This window comes from Silurus aristotelis (genome assembly GCF_946808225.1).
Source record: "Silurus aristotelis genome assembly, chromosome: 12".
Classification (NCBI taxonomy): Eukaryota; Metazoa; Chordata; class Actinopteri; order Siluriformes; family Siluridae; genus Silurus; species Silurus aristotelis.
In genome coordinates, this window is record NC_139585.1 from 18,365,996 (window position 1) to 18,384,549 (window position 18,554).

Sequence of the window (18,554 nt, forward strand, 5' to 3'; positions counted from 1 at the left end):
TCCCTAAACCCTGCATGAGTGCACTTCCTATGGCATTAAATGGATATTTTCTACGCGCTGTTTAGTGCACTATGTATTGGGAAGTGATCAATTTAAGATTCAGCCGATGTCAACACATTTGACTACTTCCTGTTTGGGGATTAGTGGTGAGAGGTGGGAAATAGCTGGTGAATTGGAAGCAGTTTACATTCATTCAGTTGCGTTTAGTGATCTGTTTATAATCCCAGCGGATAAGCCTTATGTCCGATAACATCGAGGTAAGTGAGATAAGAACAGTGTTGCAACTGAAAGTGCTGTAACTGGACAAGAATTTTTTTTTAAATATCCGCTTTCTTACAATCTTGTTTTGCTATATCCTTGCTTAGCCTCTTCCCTAGTGCATTGTGATTTCCAGGAAGGTTGCATTGTCTCACATGAGGTCCTGCCATTGAGTCCGTATAAACACTGACATTTCATGATTAATTCACGATCATTGTTGTCTTGCATTTCCTCATCACGGTCTCCCTTGTCACAGAGATCAATACACAGTATTACCAGTGCTTCAAAACAGAAACAAACCACGTACGAGCTTATGTAATGAAAGTCAGGGTTAGAATTGCTTTCCTGAATGTAAATTTCGACCATCAGATCTTTTGTTTGTTTATGCCATTTGCATATCAGCTGATCTGAGGCTTGTTTTTTGTTCAGGGTTCATTGATTGGACTTTTGGTGGCTTGATCAGAGGCAGTCATGACTTTTAGAGGCTAATAACCTGGGGGTCTGAGGAGCAACTTTCATCCAATAACATTTAAGTAGATTTTGTTAAAGAAGTAGATGCCGAACTCGCAAACATCCCCTACCATCTAGGGACGTACCAGTGCCAATTGGATCCCACTACATGTGTGGAGTTTTGACATTGGACCTCCTGGAGTGTTTAAAGGCTATGGCATGGAGAGGCTGGTGCTGGATCTGTGATGATCACAAATGTTGAGCTCAGTAGCTCCTAGTTTTATACCAAAGACTGTAGAAAGAACATTTACTTATAATCTTATACTCCAGTACTCATGTTAGTTCTCACTCTCCAGTGTTCTGTATTGTTGAAAGATTTATGATCAAACTCTTGATGTCACCCCATGCAGATGGGTTCCCCTTTAGAGTCTGGTTCCTTTTAAGGTTTCTTCCTCATAACATCTAAAGGAGTTTTTCCTTGCCACAGTCGCCACGGCTGCTCATCAGGGATAAATGCACACCGTTCACCTTCACTGTTGATTTCTGTAAAGATGCTGTGAAAAGGGCTATAGAAATAAACTTGACTTGACTAGATGTTCTTTGGCTGTTAATAGAAACCTAATAGTTAGTGAAAGAGAAAAGCAGAACAGAGGCTGATGTTAAAACCAACACAATAGTTAAATAAATTTAATTAGGCAAAATGAAGAATTACGTTATAAATCAATGGCATACATTTAAACCGATGCCAAATGAGCCATAAAGGCCAGTAACAGTCCAACATCTCCAGTCAGGAAGTGGTGCTAATTTGCTGGCTGTGTATATGTGCTGCAGGGTGCACCATGCCGAGCACCCTCCTTTGGGCTGTAGATGTGTATGGGAGGGTTTATAGCCTTTCGACAGCAGGTCAGCAGTGGGAACAGTGTCGCGATGCCCAGCTGGAGTTCAAACGAGTCACAGCTGCACTCCAGTGTTGCTGGGGCATTGCCTGTGATCACAACATCTACCTGTGCGTTCACGCCAGCGAGGTGCCAATCCGCGTCCGCGAGGAGACCTATGAAAATCAGGTAAACCTCAACCAGCACAAGCACCATTTACAGTGAGTGCACAGGAAGTCATCTGATTTGTTTGAGGTGTGTGTGGCAGCGCTGGAACCCAGTGGACGGTTTCTCAGACCGCTTGTTACCGAGTGACCGCTGGCAGTGGAGTGATGTGACAGGGCTGCAGCATCAGCCACTGGACAGCTTCCAGCCTCTGTCGGAGAACTGGGAGTGGGAGACTGACTGGTACGTGGATGAGAATTTTGGAGGAGAGCCCACGGAGAAAGAAGTAAGTGAACGTGCACAATCAGCTGCTGATGCTCTTGTAGCTGTAGCCTTATTTATTGCACATTTGCAGGGTTGGACATATGCTATTGATTTTCCGGCCACTTACACTAAAGACAAGAAGTGGAACTCGTGCGTACGCCGCCGCCAGTGGGTACGTTACAGGAGGTACAAGTCACAAGACACCTGGGCTAAGGTGTGTGTAACTAAGACTCATTCCTTGATTTAATGTTTGAACATTTATTTGGATTGTCAGACGTTATGGCTTGCTTTTTTTTTCACCAGATCCCTTCAGAGCAGATGGGATCTCTGCCAGACCCATTCAATGATATAAGCTGCGGTGGTTGGGATATCACAGAGGAGCCCAGAGGATGCATTTCTCTTTGGGCTGTCTCTCTGCAGGGGAGGGTCTGTATTTACACTTTTATAATGAGGCATTTTTTGTAAAAAAAAAAAAAAAAAAATTCTAATTACATGAAATAAGACTAATTCAATACAATGAATTTGCCTTATGTGCACTGTCACTGTGTATTGGTGTAGGTGTGGTTCCGGGATGGCATCAACCACTTTAACCCTGAGGGCACAGTGTGGGAAGAGGTGCAGACTCCAGGCGAGGTGGTGCAGATTAGTTGTGGGCCGGCTGACCTTCTATGGGGGGTGCTGTGGGAGGGACAGTTCCTGGTCAGAGAAGGCATTAGTAGAGACTGCCCTACAGGCAAGTTAATATGTACAAACATACATTTAATGCAGTTTAATAGGACTGTTTTGATCACAATGACATCTGTTATAAATGTATAGTTTATTGTATTTTTGCCATATTTGTGTAAAAAATAATTTCTGCATTATTAGGCACCACATGGGTAGTAGTGGAATCACCAAGCCCGGAATTTGGAGCGATACATGTCGCAGTTGGCGTCAATGTGGTGTGGGCTGTGACAAAAGATCGTAAAGTATGTAAAGAATCGGAGCTGAGTCACTGGCTGTACAGCCCTTTCTGCTTTGTTCATTCACTTGTTATAACTTGCACTTGTTACAGCTGTCATCATGTAACATTGTTGATTATTGCCATTTTCTAATAGGTCTGGTTTAGGCGTGGTGTGAATTCCCACAATCCGTGTGGCTCTGGCTGGATCGGGATGGTTGGGGAGATGGTGATGATTAATGTGGGCCTCAATGACCAGGTTAGATATTAGACGAAAACTTTTAATGCATAGTTTTGTGAATATCTGTTAATCAAAATTTTAATCATAATTAAAAATGAGTTTACATTAATCAAAAATATTCAATTTGCTTTTGTTTATTTAAAAGAAATGCATTTTATTTGTTTTATTTTTTTTTAGGTGCTCTGTATACAGGAAGTCCTTAAGTTATGATGGTTCGATTTAAAAGTTTTTGACCTTACAATGATGAAAGCAATACGAAAAAAAATTTAAAATATGAACAATTTGCACAAAATTAGTTTGTTGACTATACTTCATCTTCCGCCTTGTGAGATGCATTACTCTTACCAAAATTCGACAGAGTTTAATTATCTTGGTCTTAGTCCCCTTTTTATTTTTCTGTGTTTTTGGTGTTTTAGTGCCCAAGTTTAGCTTGTCTCTCTTCTTTTTATCCATGTCACCCTAAAAAAGAGTGCGTCCAGCTGTGCCCTACACTCCGGAACCTGCGCTTGTGCAAGTTCCCCTTGCCACATGTGTATGTGTATATATATGTGTATATATATATATACTATAAAGTTTAAAAGTTTATACATTATGAAGTATAAATTGCTCTCGTTTGCTAAATTATATGCTGCAATTTTTAATATTATTAATAAATTACAGTATACTACCTCATAATGATCACCATTCTTTAGGACCCCTGAGTAGGTTAGGCCAGGTCTCGACTTACCATATTTTCAAGTTATGATCTCCATCGTAACTCAGGGACCATCTGTATATGAAACACTTAAAAGCATATTTCAGCATTATTTATTTCTGTAATGTTCCTTTTTGGCCCATTTAGCTTGCAGGCTGTAATTACTTTAATTGTGCCTGTCTTTTTGTTATAATATAAATCAGAAGCTCTGATCACCTTATAAGCACCAAAGAGCAGCAGTGCAGTATTTATGTGGTGGCCATGACATGTTTCTGATCATGTTGCAGGTTTGGGGTATTAGCTGTGAGGACCGGGTGGTGCATTTCCGCCAGGGTGTGACTGTCAGTGAGCTGAGTGGGAAAGCCTGGAAGCCTCTGTCTATGCCCAGAGACACCGAGCGCTCTCACTCCAGCGCTAGTGCTAGCAGCCTGCAGAGGTGAGTGAAGGACATCAGACTGGTGTTATTCCAGTGGCGAAAGCTTGGGGGAGCTGTCCTCACACTTTGTGTTAGTAGTGGCTCTCATTGGCTGGCCTTCAAAATACGACATGAATAATCAACAACCCTGGACACCAGCTGGTGTTGTCTGATAATGACTCTTTGAAGTGTCTTTGTGTGCTGCTAGTGTGTGTGTGTGTGTGTGTGTGTGTGTGTGTGTGTGTGTGTGTGTGTGTAATGGTCTAGCATTGATTATATTGTCAGTTGTCTTGTGGAAATATTGAAACAAAAAATTTCAAATGTCTTTTGCAGTGCTGGGTGTTTTTTTGGGGGTGAGGTGCGCCTGCAGGCTCAGGCCTCCATCCTGAGTGATGTGGACTCTGAAACAGAGAAAGCAGCAGCAGCAGAAGTAGTGACGCCCTGCACTGAGGCTGATCAGGCTACTAAAAAACGAATCCCCAAAGTGACCAGCGACAGTTTCATCTCAGAGCTGGTGTCTGATCGTGAAGGTCAAATTGGGCAGCGCACACTCACGCAGGCTACGTCTATTCCTGAGGAGGAGTGTGCAGAGGGAGATACAGATGGGAAGGACAATGCTGCCACGAATGTGCTGTTTTCTTCTAGCCAATTAGGACAGCTGGATCCCCAATGGAGCAACGTGGACCTGGAGGAGGCTCAGACACACCTGACCGTGGGAAGTGGTGGGGATGCTGCTGAAACCAGCAGCCTGTCATCTGTAGCCACCTACAATCTGGGCATTGAGGAGCCATACGGACCCGATGATCGCCCCCTGTGGGCCTGGGTTAGTGGTGGAGGCTGCTTTATTGACTCCCACACCCAAATCCCTTGGTTCAACTCTACAGGTCAGCTTCTCGTCTTAGATATTTTTAGCCTTAACAGTATTTGTTTTATATGTAAGCGGTTCAAACTTCAGACTACTGATCAATAAAGTAAGTTGTGAATTGCAACCCTAAGGCCACCAAAATGTCACTGTTGAGTCCTTCAAACATGGGCAAGGCCATTAACTGCATGCTAATGTAAATTAGTGCCAGTTGGAGCAGTAACAGCCCAGTGATTATAAGTTCTGACCCTGTATTTTGACATTGGATATCTTCTAATGTTGTATCATGGGACAAATAAGGCCTTCCTCTTGGAGATTAAGTGACGTGTCTGAATAGCACACAACTATCAGTCATCCAGTAAGAGGCTCTTATTCCGCAGTTACAGTTGCTTAACATCTTTGTATTCCTGTCTTATTATTCTGAACCCATATTATTTATAACTACTACAATGTTTCCTTGTTCTAAATTCATAAGTTTTCCCACAAAATATATACCTGTATAGGCTTTAATATGTAGAGTTGCTGCAAAGAAAACACTCATTATTTATAATTTCTTTTTAAATGTAGGTGTTTATGAAAGTTTACCAGAGATGTACATCCTCTCTATACAGGTCTAGCCTCCTCTGTGCAGGCCATGACCCTCTCCATCACACCGGCGCAGACCGCAGCCTGGCGCAAGCAGATCTTTGAACAGCTAAACGAGAGGTCCAAGAGAGAGATGGAAAACTTCAGACATTATGAACAGGCCATTGAGCAGGTGCTGCTCTATGTGAATTAGTGAAGCTAAAAGCTGAATGTGTCTTGTATTTCTTTCAGTTTTGCAATTTTCTCTTTCTCTTTCGTTTCTTTCAGTCTGTTTGGGTGAAAAAGGGATCCATGCAGTGGTGGAGGGACTGGAAGCCTCATAAGTGGCTGGATGTGCAGTTTGCATTGGAGCAATTCTCAGGAGCTGAGGGCAACAAGGATGGCATCCTGTTCATATACTACACCTTTAATGATGAAAAGAAGGTGATTTCCTCGCAAATATTATAATAAAATTAAATAGAACATGCAGGCTCATTAATGGTCATCTCCACAGGCTGGCAGAGATTTTTTAGTTCAATACCAATATCCACTGCACAAGTAGCCTACTCTATAATATAGCAATGCACAACAGCAGTTCAGAACAAGTGTCCTGTTTCTTACCTCCTCTTCTAGTACCTACATGCATTTATTAACGAAGTCACCATCCTAGTGCACGTGCTGAATGACTCAAAGCACACATTTGCCATCTACACACCGGAGAGGACTAAGCAGAGGTGGCCTATTCGCCTTGCAGCTGCCACTGAGCTGGAGATGTACGACTGGGTAAGGAAAGCCTGTGCTTACAAAACAGTAATTGCAATTTAACACAATATTATTAGTGTAATGAGTGAGTGAGGTAGGAATACGATAGTTGGTAAATGTTTAGTTTTACACTTCTCAAAGAGATAGAGTTGTGAAACCTTGAATTAACCCTGACATGGCTTCTTGTTTAATGATGTTTGAGGGAGGCATTCTATAATAGGTAGTAGATTGTGTTAATGTGCATTATCTGTGGCTGCGTTTTGAGTGACATTTATGTTTCCACTTAGCTGGCCTTGCTCAACATGTCCTGCTGTGATTCCCGTGGCATCCAGGGTCCACCTTCCAAACAAGCCATCTGGTCTACTACCTGCAAAGGAGACATTTTTGTCAGTGAACCCACACCAGGGTTGGAGGCCTCTCCTTATCCTACACCCTGTGACCAAATGTGAGCCGATTCTCTGTCCACTGGACTGCATGCTCAATGTTCTTGAATAAGGCTTGAATAATTGTTCTTGAATAATTCCTTGAATAAGGAATACAAATTATAATTAATTACAACACAGTAATACACAAAGTAAATGCTCAATGATTGCCACACTTTATAACTTTAGTAATGATTTGTGCAGGCATGCATTTTTTTTTTTCTTTCCAGGAAGAACATTTTATCATTCTCAGTCGAATATGAGGAAGACAGAAAAAGAACCCCAAATATCCACAGTCCAGAATGATATAGTTTAGTTGGTTCTAGGGTTTCAATGTTACTTCTCTTTTGGCTGCTCCCATCAGGGGTCGCCGCAGTGGATCATCCGCCTCCATACCACCCTGTCCTCTACATCTGCCCCTTTCAAACCAACTACCTGCATGTCTTACCTAACCACATTCATAAACCACCTCCTTGACCTTTCCATTTTTCTCCTGCCTGATGGCTCCATCCTCAGCATTCTTCATACTCCGTGTCCCTCCTCTGCACATGTCCAAACCATTTCAATTACACCTTCAATTAAACCACTGCAAACAGGAAAGGGCCCAGAGCTGATCCTTGATGCAATCTAACCTCCACTTTGAACCAGTCTGTAGTTCCTATTGCACACTTCCTTGTTGTCACACTGTCCTCAAACATGTCCTGCACCACCCTCACATACTTCTCTGCCACACTTGACTTCCTATTACAATACCACAACTCCTCTCTCGGCACCCTGTCGTACGCTTTCTCTAAATCCACAAACACACAATGCAACTCTTTTTGACCTTCCCTATACTTCTCCATCAACATCCTCAAAGAAAATATTTCATCTGTTGTGCTCTTTCGCAGCATGAAATCATACTGTTGCTCACAGATATTCACCTCTTCTCTCAGCCTGGCTTCCAATTCTCTTTCCCATAACTTCATGTTGTGATTTATGCTCCTGCATAAAATGTAATCCACCTGTGTGCACCATCCTCCACTCTTATACGTCACCGTAAGCTCCTCCTTTTTCTTAAAATATGTATTTACAACTGCCATTTTCATCCTTTTCGCAAAACCTACCACCATCTGCCCTTCCACATTCCTCTCCTTAAGGCCATACCTACCCATCACCTCCTCATCATCTCTGTTCCCTTCACCAGCATGGCCTTTGAAGTCTGCACCAATCGTTCATTCCTAGGCACATTCCTAGATCTACCACTTCATCTACTCACTCCAGAATTTTTCCTTCTCTTCCATCTCACAACCAACTTGTGGAGCATAAGCACTGATGACATTTATGATCACCTTTTCAACTTCCAGCTTCATGTTCATTACCCTGTCAGAAACTCTCTTCACCTCCACTACACTCTTAATGTATTGTTCCTGCAGGATCACCCCTACACCATTTCTCTTTTCATCCACACCATGATAGAACAGTTTAAACCCTCCTCCACTTCTCCTTTCCCTGCTGTCTCTGTAGACGTCTTTCTTTCTTCTCCTCCTTCAGCCAACTGTAGCCCAATTTCCACCGGTACTCTGTTGGCTATCAATACCTTTTAGCGGTCGTTGGTAACCCGGGCCTCGACCGATCTGGTATGAAATTTATGTTTGTGATCCGCATATTTGATTTGGTAAATTTTAGGCTGGATGCCCTTCCTAACACAACCCTCCCCATTTATCTGGGCTTGGGACCAGCACTAAGTGCACTGGCTTCTGCATCCCTATTGGCTGGATAGTTTCAAGGTTACTTCAGAGAGCATTTTAAACATTAAAATATTGTTTAAGCTTCATATATCACTCATTATTGGTTTAGGTATTTTTTTTGTTGTTCATGGTTTGGCAAAATTACAGTATTTATTGTTTCAAGGACTAAGAGTGTTTTCATTAATGGGCAGGTTCTGGCGGCAAGTTGGAGGACACCTGAGAGTTGTGGAGTGTAACAGTCTAGGAGTGGTGTGGGGAATCGGCTATGACCACACAGCTTGGGTGTACACGGGCGGCTATGGGGGAGGCTTCTTTCAGGGTAAACAACCATTTTAAATTATTATTTTGTTTACAATATGTATGTGGTGCATCTATAAACTGCAGACATATCATCTGTTCATTTAACTAACATTTTCTTTCATGTCCAGGCCTTGCTAGCAGCACAGACAACATCTACACACAGACCGATGTAAAGAGTGTGTATATTTATGAGAACCAGCGCTGGAATCCTGTGACTGGCTACACGAACAAGTAAATGTCAAACCCTCACATTTGGTGATTTAAAAATTTGGAATATACTCACTTTACTTCTTGTGTATGTCCTGCAGGGGGCTCCCTACTGATCGCTACATGTGGAGTGATGCTTCAGGCCTCCAAGAGTGTACCAAGGCCAACACTAAACCCCCCTCTCCTCATTGGACATGGGTGTGGGATGCTACTCAATAGCCATCAGTTTCCTATAATCCTATTCTGATAACATCTGTTTGTAGTATTTGTTTGAGAAAGCTTTGGGTAATTCTTTGTCTTATTATAATGAGAGGTAAAGGTCTTAGTAGCATGTCTGTTTGTTTGGCAGGTGTCAGACTGGGTCATCGACTATGGTGTAACTGGAGGAACAGACAGAGAGGGCTGGCAGTATGCAGCAGATTTTCCAGCGTACGCTTGCAAATATTCATTAAATTACATCTGTGCAATGTAATGTGATCTCGAAATTCGCACACGCTGCTCTTGCTAACAACATTGTTTGTTTTGTTAGGTCATACCACAGTCATAAAACCTTGAAGGACTTTGTCCGTCGCAGACGTTGGGCCAGGTATTGTTACCTCCCAGTTTTTGTGTGTGTATGCGTATATATGTGTGTTGAATTAAAACTCATTAGTCTTCATATCATGACCCAACTATTAAAAAATATTATCTCATCTATTCCTAAGCTAGATATAATTTTGTAATATATACTGTAGGTCATGATTTATTTAAGTTAAAACAATTCATTTATTACATGCATTCATTTTAGGAGTATATTTAGGAGTGTATTTAGCAGTATACAATACACACAATAGATGCTGACCCTGAATTTGTTTTTAACCACTTATGCCACCATTTTTTCATCACCGATTTTTGGCCATTAGTGCCCAGCAGGAATTATTTTGTTGATGGTGAGACTTAATTAATATGTCTATCTGCTGCATATTTAAAACTGCTACACACGCATTGTCATAATGCAGCTAAACATGCTTGGAGGACAGTCTTAACTGTGTCTTTCTCATTAGTGGAGCAATGGGCATCTAGAAAGTGTGGCCATCTGAGTCTGGTTCATGGGCTGTGATAACCTCGTGATGACCAGACAATCAGTTGAGCAATCCAGGTCTTTTTCTGTGTTTTTTTGTTTTGTTTTTTTTGTATAGGAAGTGTAAACTCACTACAACAGGGCCATGGCAGGAAGTCCCACCCATTCCCCTAAGTGATGTTACAATTATGCCGTCTGGCCCGAAAACCGCAGTGGAGCAGGTGCCTTTGTGGGCCATCAGCAACAAGGGAGATGTGCTTTGTCGTTTAGGGGTCTCTTCACTCACACCTGCTGTATGACATCATTTATTAACACTTAATCACACATTTTTACTTCATTGTTCTAAAATCCAATATTCTTTTTTTAAATTATATTTTTTAAATAGCATACAATCATGGTAACAAAATGTCCACAGCCTGAATGAATACATGTTTTGTGTCATATTTAATGGGTTTTTAGGGAACATCATGGCTCCATGTAGGAACGGACCAGCCTTTTAAGTCCATCTCCATTGGAGGGGTGTATCAGGTGTGGGCTATTGCCAAAGATGGCTCGGCATTCTACAGAGGAGCTGTGTCTTCTCAAAACCCTGCAGGTCACACAATTTATTCTATTAAGCCATTGTTTCTCTTATCAAATGCCACTGTTAAAGACCTGCGTTTAAAAAAATCTTTCCTTAAAGATTACAGCTAATGGAATTGCTATTAATAATCTGGAGATAATTGTGTGATCTGACCATTAATAATCTGATTTACTGTTGATCTTCAATGCTTTTTTTATATAAATAGAAAAAGCACAGAAAATGAAAGAAAATAGTCCTTCAATTCTTTAGAAATATATGAATAGTCATTAAAGTGATTTTGCTTCCTTCGCACGTTTGTTCCACTCAGCACAGATGCATGCAAACGGTTTGAGAAGCAGATCAAAAGTGAAACTGTCAGCCATGTGGAAATGTTGCACAGTTTCTATAAGGGACATCAGACAAAAGATTATAGAAAAGAACTAGTTCATCCGTGAAAGGCTGTATGTCTTAACTGAAATATGATTTGGTTCTGGTTTCAGCACCCAATAAAAAAAAAATAATTAAAAAAAGTCATAATACATTTCTTTATTATATAAATACATTTCTTTATTTTTTATATAACATTCAGTGATGTGCGTTTTTTAACTTTCGGGCAAGTCGAATTTAAAAATATCTATTCAGAGGAGGCTCTTCAATGTGATGCCCCAGGTTCTGTAAGCAGCAAACTGTTGTGTATAAACTTTTTCTCTTTCTGCAGGAGACTGCTGGTACCATATACCCGCTCCAGCTACACAAAAACTCAAACAGCTGTCGGTGGGCAGGACATCAGTCTGTGCAGTGGATGAAAATGGTAATATCACCATTAGCTGTGACTCAGAATCTTTTTTATTTGTCACACATGTGTATTTGTTACGAAGCTGGACATATTATGCATGATATGACAGCAAGCCATGGGTTAATATTGTGTCATTTTCTGTAATAATAAAGTGTGGTTCTGTCTCTGCAGGAAACTTGTGGTATCGGCATGGTGTGACACCCAGCTACCCTCAGGGTTCATCATGGGAGCACATCTCAAATAATGTACGCAAAGTGTCTGTGGGGCCACTCGACCAGGTATGTAGAAACCACATACACTATATGGACAAAAGTATTGGGACAGCTGATATTTCCAGCTATATGTTGTTCTTCCCCGGACTGATACTACAAAGTTGGAGGCGCACAAGTATGTAGCATGTCTTTGGATGCAGTAGCATTAATTTTCCCAGCATGAGATCGATCCTGTGCACAAAGATATGTTTTTTAACGCCGACTGACTTTATTAACGCTTTTGTGGCTGAATGAAGATAACCTCCACAACCACACTTATTTAGTCAAACATGTTTTCAGAAAAGTGGAAGTTATAACAGTAAATGGGGACTAAATGTGGAATGGGACGTTCACAAAATACAAAGAAATCTTATGGTCAGGTGCTACTAGTATCATTGTTTAATCAAAATAGGGAAATTTCTGACATGTCAGGACAGTATGGCCACATGTTCATATGTTGCTTGGCTGCTGCTGTACAGATGTGCTATACCATAGATAATACAGTAGTAACACATTGCTGACCAGTTCAATGCTGATATGCAAGCTTGGAGACTTTTCCCTTCATTTATTTCAAAAACTATTTTGAATTAGTCAGAACCACTGTCACAGCTACAGAACCACCCCTACACAATCAAGAACTCAACAGCCGTATTGTGGTATAAATGTATAGTACTAATCTTTAGAAACTACTATTTTAAGCTGCGTTCACACATACAGTGACCCGTAGCTGCAAAGCAATCGAAATCATGTATTTTTATAGACAGCTGGCAACTTCTGGCAACATGAGCAACCACAGGTGACCAGGGGTGACCCCGAATAGTTTAAGATTAGATGCTTTGATAGGAGGAGCCTGATTCGACTACCACTCTCACAGTCGAATCTTTGCAGAGGTGTTATGAAACAAAGATCATGCCATTTTGTTTACATGGTGGTGCTCAATGTCACGATTTTACATAGAACAGCCTATTATGATAGTGTTTTTAATAAATAAAATAATAAAATAAATATTTTTCACTCGCGAGAATAAAGTTTTAGTTTCCATGATTCGTGCCTGACAGAGAAGCATCTAGTAGCAGGGATTTAAAGGACAGTCGAGGACACCCCTACTGGTGATTAAATGTTAATGTGTCCAGCGACACTATGCAAAAGTATATAGAGAAGCACAATGTAGTGAATACCACTGGGAGAGAAGTTTCAAGAGTGCACGTGATCTAAGATTCAGTCACTGGTAAATGTAGAAAAGCTGTAGCAGCTTCCTAGTGCAGTGACTTGCAACTTGCAGCAATCAATTTAAACATAGAATAACAGTGGTTTAACCATTTGGATATCATGTTTTTTGAGCACTCATAATCCAGCATTGCTGTTTTCAGGTGTGGATCATTGCTGATAAGGTGCAGGGCAGCCACAGTCTGAGCTGTGGTACTGTTTGCCGCAGGCTGGGGGTTCAGCCACTGGAACCTAAAGGACAGTCGTGGGATTACGGAATCGGGGTGGGTGTGTCTTTAAGTGATCTTAAGCCTGTGGTGCAGTGCTTCATTGTACGATTGTTTAGCAAATTAAGCCTGAAAACTACAAACTTCCTGTCCCCAACAGGGTGGTTGGGACTATATCACAGTGAGAGGCAATGCTTTGGAGGCACCACGTATCCGCATGCCATCACTGACTGACCGCAGGAACAGCAGCGGCGTGCAGACGCCAGAAATGAACGGCAACACCGTGGGATGTTAACACCATTTAGCAACCATTTGCTTTTCCATCCCTTTTTGTACTCCGTAGCCCTGCTGTAGCAGCCCGTCCTTCCCCTTTAGCCTTATAGTTAATGTGTGGTGGAATCGACACTTATGCTCAAAAGCTTCTGACTGTCTTTCAAGCCTTTACCCCTCAGCATCGACACACTTAATTGGATCCTTTCTTCATACCAAAAGAAAGCGTTCCCATGTCATCACATTGGTTAGAATATTTCTAAAAATGTTTAACCATAGACTTTTTACAGTTGTTTTGTATAGTAGGTCTTAATTGTATTTTATTTATTTATTTATTTATTTGTCTGTGGTTACATGTGTTTAGTCTATGTTGCTTTTTTTGTTGTTGTTTTGTTTCTTTATTTGATTTTATTAGCAAATAATACAGTGTGTTCAGAGCTTGGCGTAGACAAGGTAAAGACATCACAAGCAAAGCACAGACAAGGCCGTTTTACCAGCATGGAAAGAATCTTTGAAGAAAAAAAAGGTGATAGAGTTCAGACGTATACCATAAGTTCATTGACTACTGGCAACGCATTATTTTTCCTACTAAGCACTTAACATTAAAACCGGAGTAAGATCCTGTTCTTGAGAAGCTTAAAGAGGACGTGTGAGCTGGCTACTATGAAAAACAATCATTGTACATTCAGCTGGCTGTTATCTGTAAGCTCACGATAGTGGTGTCAAAACTTGTGCAATAATTAACATTTCGACAATTTTCTTTCTTTTCTCAGGAATACCCAAGCTTTAACAATTCAGAGGATATGTTTTATCACAATGAATGACGGAGGACTGAACTAGCTGTATTGTTCTAAAGGCAGCACAAATGAGATCTTGGAGAATATCAATTATTTTCTTTCTTTATGTTTAGTACTACAGTATGATCATTGTCATTTTGATGAGACTTTTATGCGTGTGGGTAAAATATGGCTTTCTCTTTAAAGCATGGTTTTAGGGCATTATGTGTGGATAGGAATAAATAAAATCATTAAATATAGAGACACAAAAAATAAAACAATAATGTGAACGCTGGTAAAATGTCGATAAATAGAAAAGGTTTGTACAGTTTGCACCATATTTCTGTTTACATTCCTTACTGAAATATGTGATGGGCTTTGAAGATTTTGAACTCTGGAAATATATGGAACGGTGAACTGTTAAAAGCTAAAATTATGGTGTAATAAAATACGTGAAGTTGTTAGGTATATTAAAACACTCCCCCGTGTTAATGTATGCATGTCATGTTCCCTTCCAATAAATGTGACTTTAAATTATTCTTTAAAGTTTTCTTCTCCATCACTGTAATTCCCTATTATTGTGGGAAAGGGTCATAGGTTCTGTATGCCTGTCATCATATACTCTCTAATGTACAGTTCTTTTTTATGACTTGGTCTTTGTAAAATGTTTGAACTAGGGTATATCTGCCTCATCATGCCACATTGTGATTGGAAAAAGCTCAGCATTGAAGACAAAATAATCTTTCAAACCAAAATTGGAATTTGATTACTATGTAAGCATCTCAGAGCCCAACTCTTTAGTCCGAGAGTTCTTCATTAACATCACTGTGTCTCTTACAGGGAGAACTGTACAGTCTAACACTTTTCAGTGGTCTGGATGCTACAGTGGGCAGAGCTGGTGTTAGCTGCTGTGGCTGAGGCTACGAATATGATCCAGGTACTTGGACAGATCGTTGTGGCCCTCACTGTCCAGGAGCTGCTTAGTTTCCATGTCAGACAGGCAGGTCCCAGACATGCCCAGGATGATGGTAGTCAAGGCTTTGATGTAGTTCTTGGCCAGTGTGAGAGTCTCAATCTTGGAGAGCTTTTTGTCCATTCGGACGTGTGGAATGGCCTCCCGCAGGGCTTGAAACGCATTGTTCAGTTTGTGCATCCTCTGCCGCTCTCTTTCGTTGCTCTCCAGCCTGCGCACATTGCTCTCTTTGGCACTGCTGTGTTGGCATCGGCGACGGCGCGTGGCCATCCTTGTTCTGGCACGGCCCTCGATGCCTGATTCCCGCCACGACGCCCCCAGTGGGAGAGAGGCCTCAGATCCTTCATGTTCACTAGAGCCAGGCTCTACATCCAGCTGCAGGTCAGCATGCTCCTGTTCAGCCCATGAGTGCTGTCTCCTCTTTGAACTCTTTCCTTTAGACTTCATGTTTAAATCACCCACACCACCGTGCAGGCCCTGAGGTGAAAAAAAACACATCTCTGTGATTAACAATGTTGGAGTGAGAGAAAATATGCTTTTTGGGTCATTCCAGCAATACAAATGTGACACACAAAATTATACCGGCTTTACAAGCCATGAGACACTATACAGTACACTATACAATATACAGTACAGACCAAAAGTTTGGACACACCTTCTCATTCAAAGAGTTTTCTTTATTTTCATGACTATGAAAATTGTAGTCACACTGAAGGCATCAAAACTATGAATTAACACATGTGGAATTATATACATAACAAAAAAGTGAACTGAAAATATGTCATATTGCAGGTTCTTCAAAGTAGGCATCAAGAGAATGCCAAGAGTGTGCAAAGCAGTAATCTAAGCAAAAGGTGGCTACTTTGAAGAACCTACAATATGACATATTTTCAGTTGTTTCACACTTTTTTGTTATGTATATAATCCCACATGTGTTAATTCATAGTTTTGATGCCTTCAGTGTGAATCTACAATTTTCATAGTCATGAAATTAAAGAAAACTCTTTGAATGAGAAGGTGTGTCCAAACTTTTGGTCTGTACTGTATATATATATATATATATTAAACTTATCCTGGATGTCGTCATATTCTCATTTTAAGACTGTTAACTGTTGTGTTAAATAACGGTGATGTATTTTTGTCTAGAAAAACAGGGTAAACTTTTGCTTTGCACTAAGATGCCAGTTTAGTAGATACAGCATACCTTTGTAGGACCTAAGTGTACTTCGTCGCAATAACATCATTCAAACTTTTAGAATATATTTTTTAGCTGGACACATGAATTTAGCATACATTTAAAGCATAATTTAAAGTGCAACCTGGGCCAATGGATCACTGATGTACATCTCTTTAAGTGTATCCTTAAATCTAGAACACTCATGGATGAACAATCATGGTACGAAAGATGTAGCAACTCAGAAACAAGAAAATGCAGAGTTAAGAAGACTAAACCATGAATGCACAAAGAATTTAAGTTGTTAAATTTGTACATAGACTGTTTTACTGTTCGGTGGTAATGTTGACATTTCAAGGAAATTGCCTTCAGCAGCACACAGCCTGAGAGAAGTCCTCACAAGGTTTCAGTTTATTCGTTCTTATTTTGAAAGTTTGTTATTCAGGACACATTATTCTGTAGGACATTTCAAGGCGGATATTTTGCTTGAACTGTGCTTTTAATTTCTTTAGTGTGATAAAGGACATGGTCATGGCCAAGTTCTCCCTCAGCTCCATGATTAGACAATTTCTACCATTGTACCTAAGAAGCTGTGGAGCATCTTATTCTCAGTCAGGTGGAAAAAACTATAAAACTGTGTGGAGTTTGTTTTTAGCAATACAGATTCAGTTATACAGTCACTGCATTGTGAATAAGCGTTTTTTCTTATTTTATTTGACAAAGTGATAGTTAGATGAAATAAAGTGATATCTTACCGTAAAGCTGAATTATTTACAACTGATGCAAAAGTCACTGAGAGATAAATGACAGACAGGGATTAAATAAAGAGACCCTTCATCAGCTCATCAGACCCTCATCAGCGTTTCACAGGGAGCTGAGCCTCCTGTCGCGCTCACCGCTTTCCCAAAATCGACTGAAGTGATAACGGTCACATGCGCGGATACCTGTTTCTGTCTTATGTCCACGTAGCACTGCTTCCACCAATAAGAGCAGAGATCTGCGGAACCTTCCAAAACCGCACACTATTCACTTAAATAGTGTAATAAAATAGTCCCCAGTGCCTGATTATTACAGGTATCACAGCTGGCACTTTAGTTTCACCGAGGGGAGGTTTGGGAAGTGCCCCTGGGGATGGGGGGGCGCGCATGTGTCGCAAAAGCGCAAGGAAACGGTTATAAATTTGAATGTTTTGCGGCACTCGGCAAAATTATAAAGGGTGTGTGTGTGTGTGTGTGTGTGTGTGGTTATTATTATAATTTTTTATTATTAAATTAAATTTTTTCCCGGGTGGTGTGTGTGTGTGTGTGTGTGTGTGTGTGTGTGTGTGTGTGTGTGTGTGTGTGTGTGTGTGTTGGTTGGGGGGTGGGGGGGTTTAGACAAAGTCTGTAAGGAGAAAAAAAAAAAAAAAAAAATATATATATATATATATATATATATATATATATATATATATATATATATATATATATATATATATATATATACAGTCTTATCTACCACAATTCCGCCCCATTATGAAGTCTGCCCAGTTCTTTTGAATGGCTTATTGCCATTGTGTGAATGTCTTTTGGCTTATTACTTTTTACAACTTTTTACGCACAACTTATTTTCTTAAACCTGTCAGACTGGATGTTTGTGATCCACCCAGTTAATACACTTCAACTGCTTAATCAAACATGATATAAATCAAACATAGTTTGTTTGAAGTTATATTTAAAGGAAAGGTACAGTTCACACAATATAACATGCACAGATACTGGATAACGTTAGAAGAAACCATAATCTCGTTCGAAATTCAGTCGAGAGCAAAGCAATTCAAATAACGATGATCATTATACTTGCTTAGCTTAGTAGCTGAATTGTAGTGTGTTTACAAGGTCGTAATAGTAAGAGTGTAACATTAGGTGTAGCAAAGGGACCTTTTCAAGGATGTTTCTGGGGTAAATGTGTAGTGCACACCTGCTGAGCTCTCAGGGGCTATCAGTCGCGTTCTCCTGCCCCTCCTCATGAACACACACTCACCATACACACGCAAAGATGTCCTTGGTGTGCACAGTTTGAACATACAAACGGGTGCCAAGGCTTCCCAGTCTTAGTCTGCTGTTTTATT

The 18,554-nt window shown here is 40.6% G+C and overlaps 2 protein-coding genes across 3 annotated transcripts; one reads left to right on the top strand and one right to left on the bottom strand.

The window, feature by feature from the left end:
* Positions 1-14,834, top strand: tecpr1a (tectonin beta-propeller repeat containing 1a). 2 transcript variants are annotated; one of them, XM_083555637.1, is made up of 25 exons: positions 1-809; positions 1,302-1,772; positions 1,852-2,034; positions 2,104-2,226; positions 2,316-2,438; positions 2,571-2,745; positions 2,880-2,980; positions 3,110-3,211; positions 4,175-4,323; positions 4,636-5,186; positions 5,776-5,921; positions 6,017-6,172; positions 6,362-6,511; positions 6,778-6,935; positions 8,834-8,961; positions 9,071-9,173; positions 9,251-9,347; positions 9,499-9,578; positions 9,679-9,735; positions 10,328-10,502; positions 10,669-10,804; positions 11,490-11,582; positions 11,739-11,845; positions 13,189-13,308; positions 13,412-14,834. In XM_083555637.1, exons 2-25 carry the CDS (start codon positions 1,548-1,550, stop codon positions 13,544-13,546), a joined length of 3,573 nt encoding a protein of 1,190 aa, XP_083411763.1. In that variant the 5' UTR covers positions 1-809; positions 1,302-1,547; the 3' UTR covers positions 13,547-14,834. The 2 variants fall into 2 exon arrangements, with proteins under 2 accessions (XP_083411763.1, XP_083411762.1); XM_083555636.1 differs by having other exon boundaries at positions 2-257; positions 1,540-1,772.
* On the bottom strand, positions 13,896-17,548 carry bhlha15 (basic helix-loop-helix family, member a15). The gene is made up of 2 exons (XM_083555669.1): positions 17,200-17,548; positions 13,896-15,747 (listed from the first exon to the last, which is right to left on the bottom strand). Exon 2 carries the CDS (start codon positions 15,715-15,717, stop codon positions 15,199-15,201), a length of 519 nt encoding a protein of 172 aa, XP_083411795.1. The 5' UTR covers positions 15,718-15,747; positions 17,200-17,548; the 3' UTR covers positions 13,896-15,198.
* Positions 17,549-18,554: the final 1,006 nt, after the last annotated feature.

Coding starts and splice junctions, on each gene's coding strand:
- tecpr1a (XM_083555637.1), top strand. CDS start 1,548: ATGCCGAGCACCCTCCTTTGGGCTGTAGATGTGTATGGGAGGGTTTAT. Junction 1,773..1,851: donor AGGAGACCTATGAAAATCAG/GTAAACCTCAAC, acceptor TGTGTGTGGCAG/CGCTGGAACCCAGTGGACGG. Junction 9,579..9,678: donor TATGCAGCAGATTTTCCAGC/GTACGCTTGCAA, acceptor TTGTTTTGTTAG/GTCATACCACAGTCATAAAA.
- bhlha15 (XM_083555669.1), bottom strand. CDS start 15,717: ATGAAGTCTAAAGGAAAGAGTTCAAAGAGGAGACAGCACTCATGGGCT.